This window comes from Polypterus senegalus, chromosome 13 (assembly GCF_016835505.1).
Source record: "Polypterus senegalus isolate Bchr_013 chromosome 13, ASM1683550v1, whole genome shotgun sequence".
In the NCBI taxonomy this organism is placed as follows: domain Eukaryota; kingdom Metazoa; phylum Chordata; class Cladistia; order Polypteriformes; family Polypteridae; genus Polypterus; species Polypterus senegalus.
Window position 1 is genome coordinate 83,515,257 of NC_053166.1, and position 13,439 is coordinate 83,528,695.

At 37.0% G+C, this 13,439-nt stretch overlaps 1 protein-coding gene across 6 annotated transcripts in view; it reads right to left on the reverse strand.

Annotated features, from left to right (window-relative positions):
* The window catches only part of ppp3ca (protein phosphatase 3, catalytic subunit, alpha isozyme), a 442,233-nt gene that overhangs the window by 224,006 nt on the left and 204,788 nt on the right, over positions 1 to 13,439 (reverse strand). For all 6 annotated transcript variants that reach the window (XM_039774410.1, XM_039774415.1, XM_039774411.1 and 3 more), the window contains exon 2: positions 1,876 to 2,076. In XM_039774410.1, the coding sequence (XP_039630344.1) occupies positions 1,876 to 2,076 (201 nt within the window). The remainder of the gene's footprint in view (positions 1 to 1,875; positions 2,077 to 13,439) is intronic.

Consider the following 13,439-nt stretch of genomic DNA (forward strand, 5'->3'; position numbering starts at 1 on the left):
TGGTTGGTGTTGTGCGTGGCTGTGCAGTCGTGAGTCAGCAGGGTGAAGAGCAGTGGACTAAGCACGCAGCCCTGCGGCACTCCAGTGCTCAGTGTGATGATGCTGGAAGTGTTTCTATACTTTCAGTACTTTGCATACTGTATACTTTCATTATACTGATCTTAGGCTTTGACTTTTGACAACAAACTTTGGTTTCTGTATTGGCTTAGGTGAAAGATAGATTAGATCTCTGATTTAGAATTTTGGCTTGGATTTTTGACCATGTTATATCTTCTATCCTCACAGATTTCTCCCAGCCTCCTAATTCATTCTAGTTCTAGGCAAGACAATGGAGTGAACATAAACAGATTTTGTAAAAAATATAAGACGAAATGCTAAGTAAAGCTATCAAACAATAAAACGATTAGCCAATTACCAGAAGAAAACATCAAGGGTTCCAAAACACCACAGAAATATAGGCATAAAGAACAAACAGCCTCATGGTGGCAGAAAGAAACTCCATTCAGCTAGAGCAGGGAGATATCATCCATGTGTCAGCTTGGCTTACAAATTTCAACAAACTGCCTTTAAGGACACTTCCTCATGCAGATACTATTCCTTGTGCAGTTCTTCAGCTTTCATATCATTATTAAAAGCATCCTCCTTTTTATTTGCTGGTGTGAAGCCTTTGGATGGCCACGGGGGCTTTACATCCAGATTTTGATACTCAACAAAGCAATATATTAATTTATATTTCTATATTATTCATTGCTTTTTTCTAATATTCATATATTTTAATATATTCTGCTTTGTTTTAAAACTATTATACTTTGTTTGCACATCATGGGTGATTGAAGTAATAAAATAAACACAGGGCACCTGGTATGGGTAGATTGCTGCTTCTTTCCCACTGTGATAATGAATGTGTTCTGTATGTGTATTTTGACTGATTATATTTTTATATTAGCAGTATTCAGTTTCTATGGTTTATTTTTAGATTCAATTTGTTTTGATGAAGTTTTATTTGTGACTGTGGCTTTGATAAATCAAGGACGTGATATTGTAAATATGGTAGCAGTCACATTATACTCTATCCTTCAGAGGATAAACAATGTCTTGAAATGTCTAGCTTTTTCACCAAGTAGGCCCTAGTATCAGATGTTATTTTTGGTTATGATTTTCCTTTTAGCCCTCACTTTTGATTCTTATTTTGCCCTCTGGTTTCTTGGTTGCCTTATGTTTACAAACTCCCAGGTCTTGAATATGAGTATATCTGCATTTATCACCTCCTGATCTTTTTATGGTCTCGCGACAATCTTTGCACACTTATGTGTCTCATTAAAAAAGTCTTCAATAGTGAGCAGCACATACTAAGTGGACATAGGTAAGGTGTACCAGCCTCCAGTGTGTAGAGAAGACTTATCTGGTCTGTTTAAGCCAAAGCTTGTGAGTTCCTAGTTGGAGTACCTAGAGTTGATAGACTGTGCAGGCATCACTCATAATCATGCTTAAGTGGATAGGGTGTACATATTTTCACACATGTATATGCACTAAACATAGGGTGCATGAACGTTGGTCAACATGTAACAAACTCGGGCTAAAATACTACAATACTGTTAGTAAAGTTCATCATGTTTCTCCATATAATCAATCTGTAGATGCTGGTAAGTGAAAATGTATTTACATCTATGATTAATTTATTTGCTACTGCTTGATACACTTGAAAGATAACTGAGACTGAGAAGTCTCAGAAGGTTTCAGTTTTAATTACAGTTACACATATAATTTAGGTTTAGATGGTAATTGAATAAAAATGGCATTCACACAAGGAAGAAGCAGCTTATTAATGTCAACACACAAAAAAAAAAACACATTAGCTTCTGAAAATGGACTTACCTGTTACAGGAGCCTCAATGTCCAGCATAGTTTTTTCTTGGCGAAGGATGGCAGCACCTTCATTGATTATTCTCAGGGCCACTGCTTCCTCAACACGACCCTCTTTTGTCAGATGAGCCTTTAGGAGGTCAACCCGTGGCTTTCCCTCGCAGTCAAACACTTCTTTCATTGTAAGACGATGGCTTAAAGGAAATGGGACGGCTACAAAAAAAAAAATAAATAAAAGCTTATTAAAAAAATATTATGTATTATGTGTATGAGCAAGCTTCCATCCCTGTAGGAATACCTTTGCTGTACAGAGGTTTAAATAAGAGTTTTATAATGTTATATTGTTATTTCTCACTGGAAACACTATAACAATCACACATGTGAGCCACACTGACTCCTGTCCATATGTCTAACAAGGATGGATGGATAGATAGATAGATAGATGGATGGATGGATACTCTATAAATTAAATATCAGTGTCACACCAAGCAGAACACACTGTGAATATTTACCAGAAGAAATAACTGCATTTATTAAAGTACCTGCTAGGGTAATACTGAAATAAGTACCAGGGAACACATTGATCCTTTCTGCACATTAATCAAATTAATCATTTCGTCTCTGACAGTAGTTTTATCTCCTTCAACTTTTGTGAAGAAAGAGCTTGCAATAAAAAGCCAAGCATCCAAGATGAAAACTACCAAACAAATGAAACAAAACATTCTGAAAAGATTTTTAAGTAAATCACTTGTCAGTGCTTGATACATAAATAAGCAGAAACAAACAAGCCTTGTGAAAAAAAAATGTGACAAGAAGAAAACCTCATTCCCTACAGAACATTCTCTAATATTAGGTAGGTTTACAGAATATGAACTGGGCGAGCTTTGATAAAGTCAGTGGACTGTTAATTTTTAATAGTTACTGAAAAGCGTCCAGAGACCATGGAGGTTATTTCTACAGGTACGCACTCTAATAAGGGTATCAGTCAGCTGAAGGTTATGCAAAAACACACTGATGACTTAATGTAGACAGTAATGTAGTCTTAGAGCCCATAAGCACTGTGTCATATCAGTCAATCCATCATTAAACACATATACTGCTTTATAAGAACACCACAATTAGTAGCAAAAATAATTACATATGCAACAATACTGCTATGAAATGACACAGAGGTCATCTACTACATAATAAAACACTACTGTCAGGGTGTGTGTGTATGTGTGTGTGTCCAATACCACCAAGCAATCTAAGTGGACAGTTCGGCTTTGATCCGATTAGTCAGTTTTACTTTGGTTGCTCCGTCAAATGTGATTGCGACAGGAAGCATTGGGCAAGACAGGCTGAGACACAAAGGAAAACTAAGGAAAGGCCTAGGAAGAACACTGAGACTCGCCTTGAAAGATGTGAAGTATTTGCAAGAATATGAATGATGTTTTCATAGCAGGTAATGGAGGCCCATCTATCATTGGTGGTAGTCAAAAAACAGACAGGAGGCGAACAACTCAAGTCAAAAGCACAGAGTCTAAGAAGCAGGCTTTACAGGAACATGATCGAGAGAAGCAGCACAGGGAGACACAGGAGAGTACAAAGGAAAGGAGCAAGAGGAATGCTGAGGATATACATAAGGCAAAACATGTCAAATATTTTAAAATTTGTTCTGTTACCTGTCTTTAAAGTAAGTCGTATGCTATAAACAGTTTAGAACTGTTTCTTTAATTGTGCTCCTGCCTACTTTCTAAACATCTCTAAACGTTTCATTCCACCCACCCACCCTCAAACAGAACCAACCTCAGTTCCATGTGCTCTCACTGAAAGCATTCTGAGGTTTCTGCCTTGTGGCTACTGGGTGAAGTAATTCACAAAAAAAAATGGCAGCTTCACTCCTGTTTTAACATCGACAATGGGAAATAACTGCCATATGCCTGATCATTCTTTTATCTCCTTAATAGCTTTAAGGTCTTTATTTTCAAGAACATCAGGCAGCGTTCATTTGTAAGACTTTCACGCATGTGTATTTTCCATCTTATGGGAGAATCTGATCCCATCTGCAGATGGCCATTGTGTTGGCAGAACTGTAGCTTAAACACAATAAATAAAGTGACCTATCCATTACATTTTCTGCAATAAGTGAAAAGACCGAAACCTTTTTACAATTCCTAATATTTCAATCCCAGATGTATCAAGATAAAATTATATCTTGAACCACAAAGTATACAAATCTTATGCAATTTCTATGAGAATGCAGTGTATAGTGTTTGAGTTTGAATTTTACTAATTATAAAAATAGGAAATAAAATGCTGTTTTTTGTAATGAAAATCCACCCATCCTCAAGTACACCTGAACTGTCTAGTCCTTTAGGTGCAGGAGCCTCACTCAGCAGCAATGGGCACCAGTTGATGGCAGGGCTCATTCTTGCATGAGCTCATGTTCTCCCATTTGGGACCAATGGAACCTCAAAGTAAGATGACATGAATGTCTTTGTAATCTTAGGAGGAAAAACTGTAGCAGCTGGAAAGAAACCGACATATACCCTGGGAGAATACACAAAAATCCTCACAGATTTTCTCCTCACGGAATTTCAACTTGGGATTTCACATGTATGAGGCAGCAGAACTGTGCTGCCATCTGGTCATCCATTTCTTGTATCTGCCTTGACCCATTTTAGTTGCAGGGCAGCCAGTTCAGTTCCCCACACTGGCCCACTTTGTGGCTCTCGGCAAGTCACTTAACCTGCCTCTTCTACGATTGAATAAATACATGATGTGTAAATCACATTAGGTAAAAGCGACAGTAAAAAAAGATAAATGTAGGCCAACTGTATTAACAAGCATGTTTTATACAAACCAAATCATTTAAATATCAGGAACAGTTTGCCTCTTTGTGGGATGACTCTTTAAAAAGGTGATAAAATATTTATTTCCTGCAAGAATATGCTGTGATAATTGTGGGAAGAAGGCTTCTAAATAATATGTTTTAATATTATATTCCAAACAGCTCAATGAGGAAGATAAGAATTTAACATCATATCTTCTTCAGGCAGTTGTAGGTCATGATAGTCAAGAGCAGACCTAGCCCCTATTTGCTTTTTATTCCTAAAAAGGGAAATGCTTTGTTTCATCAATCCATCAATTATCAAATTCCAGAGTCATGCTGCCCAAAATGTATTCTGAAACCAAAAGGTGCAGGGCAGGAACCACCTCTGGAAGAATATCCAATCCATCACAGGACACAGTCTCACAAATATTATCACAGATTGTACAAAGTTTACACAGACAAACAGTGCCTTTCCTGGGATTCAAACCCAGGACTTTGGAACTGTGAAACAGCCATGTAAACCAACTGAAAAGACATTTAAATATAAAGCTGAGATCAGAATGGCATTCCATCAGTTGTGCCTCAAGGACCAGGGTTCATTTACTGCCGTTCTGTAGGAACTCTGCTTTTGTTTTTTTTTTATTAAGTCAGAAGCTTGCAGGCATGAAAACAATAAAAGGTCTCATTTCTGTGTGGTATCTGTTTTGGCTGACATTATGACTATTATACTTTGTTCAGTGAATAAATGCTGAAGTTCTCATAAATCTTTCTGAAGCTGATTGGATTGATTCTGACATTACGGTTTGGCTAAAGTTTTACAGCCAGATGCCCTTCCTGACGCTAATCCTTTCTATTTATCTAGGCTCGGGACAATTTAAATATCTAAAATCAGTGGTAGCCTGAGGTGGAAAACTAAATGCAAAGATAACCCATACACTGCAGTGTTGATGGAAGAAGTTTAAGAACGTGTCAGGAGTACTGTGTTATCGAAAAATTATGGTGAAGGTTAAAGGTAATATTTTTAAGACAGTGGTATGACCAGCAATGATGTATGGAACTGAGACATGAGCAGTAAAGAGAGTGCAGGAGAAGAAGTTAGATATGGCAAAAATGAGAATGTTGACATTGATGTGTGGAGTTACAAAAAAAAGGACAGAATAAGAAATGAGACAATCACAGGAACAACAAAGTGGAAGAGATATCAAAAAAAGTAAAGGAAAGTAGGTTGAAGTGGTATGGAAATGTGATGAGGAGAGACAATGAATATGTGGGTAAAAAAGTGATGGGAATGGAAGTACAGCGGGAGAGAAAGTGAGGGAAGCCAAAGCAGAGGTGGATAAATAAAGTAAAAGAAGGTCTGAAGGAAAAGGGCTTTGTTGGCGAGGACTGAACTGTTTTGAGAAGACTGATCAAGAACATCAAACCACCACAGAAGTGTGAAAAGATGAAGAAGAATATCCAATAAGCTCTTGAGTTAAGAAGTTCATAATATGAATCAATGTCAAGTCAAGTTTATTGTCATGTGTACATACATAGTACAATCAAATTCTTATTAACATGACTACTCCGAGCAGTTTCCAAAAATACCATACAAAATATAAAAAAATAAATCAAAAGTATTCATAGCATTCTTATAATTGACTGTTCAGCAATCTTACAATCTGTGCATAGAAACAGTCCTTGAATCTAGTGAAAGAGTGCCAGTAGTTCTCTACAGTGAGATGGCTGAGGTCTTTAATTATCGTGTTTGCTTTTATAAGGCAGCGAGTATTTTGTACAGCCTGAATAGATGGCAGCAGGGTGCCGGTAATATTCTGTGCCTCCTTCACCACCCTCTGCAGTGCTTTACGATCTTTGTGATAGTGAATCCAGCGACAAGAGGTATTTGACTGTTATTTTCGGCTACCCTTTAATGTCAGCTTACATTTTCCAAGGAAATCATTCTAAAACAATCAGAGATCAGGCTCTTCATTGCTGCCCCATCTCAAATCCTGTACATGAACTCTGTTTTATGGCATGCATACTGTATTTCATCAGCTGCAACCTAATCAAATTTAATTTAACGTGGTCTAATTACCACAAGGTTACAGTATGAGCCTTTTAGGTCAAATGTGCCTGCAGTGGAGAGAGAAGAAACCATACTATCCTGAAACAGGACAACTTTATCAGAGAATGCACCTCCTTATAAAGGACAACTAGAAGCCTGAGATAAATACAGCATCAAGCTATTCATTTTCTTAAAAATTATTGGCATGTTGTATTTTGGAGCTTGATTGCACTTTTTTCAAGAATTTTTCCAACACCCCAAAAATTTTTCAACAAAGGTCTACCCCCCGAAAGGGGGCTAATTTATTTTCCACAGAAAACTACCGCTGTGAACTGAGCTGATTAACAGATAAAAATAGGGGGATCAAATAAAACTCTACGTTTGACTGTCAGCCAGCTGGATAAATTAATTTGGTTCCATCGTCTTCAGTAACAGGGAGAGGTATCCATTAACCAAGGTAATCTTGTTTCAAATTGAAGATTAATTTAGTGTGTCAGATACCTTGAGACGTACATAACATGTCACACCATTGCAGTTATCACATTCTCTCCTGCATTAAAGTAAATGTGACCTAGAAATGCTGAGCACCAAATTTGAAATTCTGATAGAAAAGGAAACACATTTTTTGAAGGGGAAAGTCAACGTGATCTGCATGCATACTTGAAACCTTTAATAATTAATGTTTTGCTTCAGAAAGAATTATATAGCTTGAATTATGAACCTTGCTTTTATTATTTTAAAAATGGATGGGTGGTTATTGGGAAGTAGTGGTTAAAAAAAAAAGAAAGAAAGAAAGACCAGCCCATACTACAAATCTACACAATCTTACAGCTTTCTATTTATACAACCATCTTTCTTATGTTCATTCCAGATAGCTCAAGAAAACGCTTAAAGTAAATCTGAAGAGATTTAATTTCTCTCATAGTAAGGTTAAAGGAATTTCAGAATTTCAGTGACAATGTTCAGTTTTACAGGTAGAAGAAATGGACTTTGAACAATGAATTACCAGTAACTGACAAAGTAAAGGACACATGTCCTAATATTATGAAGGGCCAGCAAGAGCAATCACTATGGGATGTATGAATCTGTACTGGTTGGAAAAAACACTTTTATCAGAATTTGATCATTTGGTGTTTTGGAGGTTGTGATGAAAAATCACCTCTCGAGTGCCATGCCATTATTTCCAGTAAGTGCCCAAACAGGTTGAAATCTAGTGACTACAATGACCATAGCATATGGTTTACATTGTTGACATGCTCTTTCACTGACCATACAATGTCATTTGTTATCACGGAAGGTCCCAGTAGCATCACAGAAATATGGTCACATCAGACAACTTGGTATTTATTGATAAAGGTATATCATACCCTCAAAATGTGTACTTCTGGGCCAAAGTAACCCTTCAAAATGGAAAAAGCATATTGGGGCGATACATTTCCTTTGTAGTGTATGCCATATGGAGTTATCTGACCTTCTACTACTTGACCCAGCTTTGGGGGTAATAAGAGGTAAATACACTGCCTCTGTGACTTGGACTTGTCTGGACTTGAGGAAATGCTTTGTTCGTATAGGGAAATGAGTCAAGGCAGCTTTTCTTGTTCTTCCTTTTATTTTCAGCCAATGCACATGCATCATGGGCAAGGATTGTCTTTCTACTTTCTCCCCAGTTAACCAAGACTGATATTCATTCTTTCTGGCTTCAATGCTACTAACACCACAGCCATAGTTTCTTGCGAAATATCTGTAAATTGAGCAGTCTTTTCCTCTAAAAGATTTCTTTCTAACATGTCTCAACCATCACCTCAAAGTCAGTGAAATTTCCTCTGCGAGTTAACATATTGAGTCTGCCCAGCCTTTTTCTACAGTACATAATCTTAAGCACAATGACAGGATGTTAATTGCTTTGTTAAATCAATGACCACACCTGCTCTTAATATAATTGGTATCCCTCAGTTCCCCAAATGTCCATTTTATACAACTTTATCTGTTTAAGTGAGGACCCTGACTTTTAACTATGAGTGTGCATTTTGGAACAGACTAAGTTCACTTAACCACTTATCCACTGAAACAAAAGTGTGTCATGTCACCAAAATAAAAGAGCCCATCTCTAACACATTTATGTAACACATTTGTTATTTTGTCTCTGTGGAGTGTAGGGCATGGAAAGCAACCTGTGCCAAGAGTGCCAGTCATATGAAAGAAACCCAGTTAGGGTTGCATTGAAGAAAACTAAAATCCAATATAGCACAAGTTCTTATCTAGTTTAGAAATCAGTGTCTTCTGAAATATCACATCGCATTCTATTTAAATACAATATGTGGGAAGAAGGATATCCAGATACAACATGCAGCTCTGCATACCCATGTTGTTAGTGCATATGTGATAATAAAGCCCACCGTGAAGCAGCCCGTCTCTTGAGAGTGATCAAAAGGTCATTCCTAGGAACACACAGACTGTGAAAGCAGGTTCATCCAAAGGCACTTGATACGTGTGACCCACTGCAGGAGGGTTTCTATCAACGGCCTTAGTCTTAATGTTCACCAGAGTACACACAAGTAGGACCCAGCACTTTATGAAATCAATGAGAACTTTGCAAAGCTGTCAGATACCTCTGGAGTGCTACTACATGTTATTAGTATAAAGGAACTCTAAAATTGTTTAATGTTTGTGTATTTGTAAGCATTCAAATGCAACAAATGATGTTACAAAGTAATTTGTATTATGAATTTATATACAGTATCAGAATTTAGATTAATCTTAAATTCTGATATATAAAGTATGCAGCTATAGCGACTGGATGACATAATATCAAAGTAATCTGTTCCGACAGTACAGGCTTATTTATACTGAGGGCACAGATCTGCCATTATGGTTAAATGTCTCCTTTAATGACTGAGGTCTGTGCTCCTCTCATAAACTGTTTATGAAAAAACAAAAGCAAAAATCTAAAAAGTACATGTAGATACGGTTCATTTAGTGTTGTTATTACACTCAACTCTGTGAAATTATAATAAATATTGTAACCTTTTAATGGAATTTCTGTGAAAAATGAAGAATTTCATTAGATGCATGATTTGGAGGACTTTCTATGTCTGACTGTCTTAATGTTTTATTCTGCGTGAATAAAAAGGGATGTTAATTCACCCACACTCACATATACATATAAATTAATTTATGCATTACACCAAACTTAGTTCAGGGTTTTTGGGTCCTGACACTATCTTGACATCATTGGGCACAGGAGACAAACCAAAACGGAATGTGATGCCAGATCATCACAGAGTACACTCCTGCTCACACCCCCACTCACTTACTGTAATTACTTACTCGCTCACACTGGGATACTTTAAAATTGCCAATTAACATAAAATTTATACTTTCGGATAGCGGAGTAAAACTAGTGAAATTAGATAAAAACCTACATAGATGCACACAGAACTCCACACAGACAATACCCATAATGGAATCTGAAAAAAATTTGAAAATCAATGCCACTGTAAAACCCTCATGTACTATATACATTTTTTAGGCTCTGTTTGAAATGTTTATAATAGCTTGTCATAAGCATCAAGTAGTAAAAATGAAAAATAGTCATTTTTTGCCTATAAAATGAGAAGGAAAAGGTTTTATTTATTCAAAGTATCTATGATCAATGTGTCCTGTGATTCACATTATTCCTCGTAGATAGCTGCATCCTTCATTGACACATGAGCCAATAATTTACATTTGCTTGCTTAGCAGATGGTTGTATTGAAAGAAACTTTACAAACGAGCTCAACACAATCAAGTAACATCTGTTTGGGGAACTGTTTAGGACAGTCATCACAAGTGAAGAGCTAGTTGCACTTTATTAGTTACTGCAAGAACCTATCAAAGCCATTATCAATTAGAAAGAGTGATCCACCACCAGGCGTATTTCGCCATGTTTAAGAAGGATACTGACTTAGAGATGTTCAGTGATAATCCCAAAGATGGTAGGTTCACTCAATCGGCTCTTCGAACCAGTACATATATCATATGTCTGAGCCTGTAGTTCCTTTTATACTAAACAGGACTGCTATTGCGACAACATATCATCAGTAAGGTAAATATATCTTCAAGTTAGATAAACAGACAGAAAGATTCCATAGTGTAGCAACAAAAATACTTATCTCTGGTTGAAGGAAAGTTTTATTAGCTCTCACATTAAATTTAAAGCAGAGCTGTCTTTAGGTGTGGTTTTCAAATACAACCAAAGGGAGAGAGCACATTCACTTTTCATGTCTCAGTAGTGTGCAGGAAGCTGGGAACAACCTACCAAATCAGCACTGAAAGGAGAGCCATTGCGCTTTTATTTTTGAATGATATATGGCATTCTACTGGCCGTATCTGAGCAACGCTGCAATAAGTGAACAACACACCTGATCAGTCTCTTTTATACATTTATAATACTTTGGTCTGTGCAATGAGTAAAGACGATTTGCTTGAAAATGCAGTGAACTAAGCAGTAAGCACTAAAAATGTAGCGGGGTAAAAGCAAAAGTAGCCCTAAATGAAATTTACTTAAGTACAATTAGTTTAAAAATGTACTTAAATAATGAAGCAGTTGTATTTTATTATTTTACACCTCTGCCTACAACATAGATTAGACAGTTTTTTGCCTTTCTTCTCTAAGTTAACTAGAGATGTGAAAGAAAAATGCTTCTAAATGGCGCATTTGCATGAAAGGGGCTTACAGAACAATAAAAAGATGGCAAATCATCTCTTAAACTTGTGCCACATTCATAAATTGAACCTCCAAGTCCTCCAAGCTGACTGCTCCTTTCTCCACCTCCTTTGTCCTATAGAAATGCTTCCCTAAGCAATGGGAGGGGCTAATTCTCACATGACTCATAATAATTCAAATATGCACAGCACAGCTCTTTTTTGTCAGTTGGCATTTGCATTCTTTCCAGGGTGAATGCACAGTTAAGACATCTCAGTTGCAGATGTTTCTCCCCTTTCACTCCACAGTGTGCAATCATCGTCATCATATTGAAGATGGCAGGTCTAGAGGTGCTCTACAACTATGTCATCAATGACATTGCCACCCCACAAGATGCTCTGGTATGTTTTGTGCATTGGGAGCTGGTGAAGGCTGGGTATAAGTGTCTTGGGAATGGAGAAAAACCAGGGATTAAGGACAAGAGATCTGAATTATTGCCAGTCAACTGGAACAAAGGAAAAAACACATACACCCTACGTTATCAGTCCCATAAATGCAAAAACATCCTTCTCATGAGAGCCATCATGGAAGAGGATCGTCTGATTAATTTAGCAGCACTAAGGCAAAAAGAAGTTCCTGACTTGACACTTGAGCTGTTGGAGTTTGTAAATCCAAATCACCTTCACAATTTTAACAAAGTCTACAAGAATATAGAAGAACTGCGGAAGATAATAAAGTCAGCTATTATTTTCACCTCTTTTAAGAAAGCTGAGCAGGACGAAATTGAGGAAGAGAATATTAATCCAGAGCGGATAAAATCTGCAATTATGTCATATTTTTCAAAAGATCTATTAGTTCCTGCAGTCTCCCCAGAAAGCCTAACTACAGTGGGAAAATTGGATGCCAGCTTTGAAGGCCCAAATAGCTCCTGATGCTTAAATGAAAATACAATATCTGCAGAAATGCAAGCCATCTGTTGTCCTGACAGGATGGCTTGATCCACTGGAACAATTTTGGCTAAAGAAACAGAAATCTGGGATGAATTAAGAGGTTGGTGTGGAAGGCCAAGAGAACTAATGGAGATTAATTCTGTTCCAGCAAGAAATCAGCCTGCCCCACTTGATAATCTCCAACAATCATTCCATAGTTTCTTGCCTTCTTTAACTTTCCTTCCTATATCTACAAACAATCATGTAATCTTAATTTTATGCAACTGACAGTATTTAGAAAATAAACAGGATTATAACTCTGTATTCAACTGACAAACCCACGTGCAGCCACTGCTTAATAGTGTCGAAAAGTTGAAACAAGAATCATAAATTAAATATTTTATGTCCCAGAGATAGATGCTCAAACCAGATCAGTAGATAAATTTATTTGACTCTCTTTTGTATTGACTGGAGATGAGGTAAAATCAACATAGTATGGTTCTGGAATATTTTCTGCTGTGATGTATGACTGATACACTAAGGAAAAGTATCAGGAATTTTGTTGCTTTTCCTTGAGCTGTCTAAGATATGGGAATTTGGACAAGACCATGAATTTCATTACATGTGCCAGGTAATTGCAGCTACCTGGTCAGACGCTGACACCTTACACCCTTCTCTGACCCCCAGAATGCAAAGGCTCTGTAATGCCACCTATAATCTGGCACTCTTAGTTGTAGAGTTCAGCCTCATCTTCTTGAATGCCAGTAGTGTTGTCTCGATGTGTCAAGTGGAGGCCTACTCTACTAGCCAATGAAGTTCTGCAGCCATGTGATTGCATATGTATAAGGCTGATTAGCATGTTCCATATATGGATGTTTTACAAGGTGATCGAGATTTATAAAGGACAAATCAGTGTAGAAATGTGCATATGCCAGGTTTATAAATCTGATTTTTTTATATATGCATATTTTCATACTAAAATTCATGCAATATTTTATAAATGAGTCTGGGAAACCATGGCTACAATTTAGTCTGCCTCTATCTCTTCCCCTTCAGCTGTCCATATGTGTTAGAAGGCTGATTTATACAAAATTTTATATT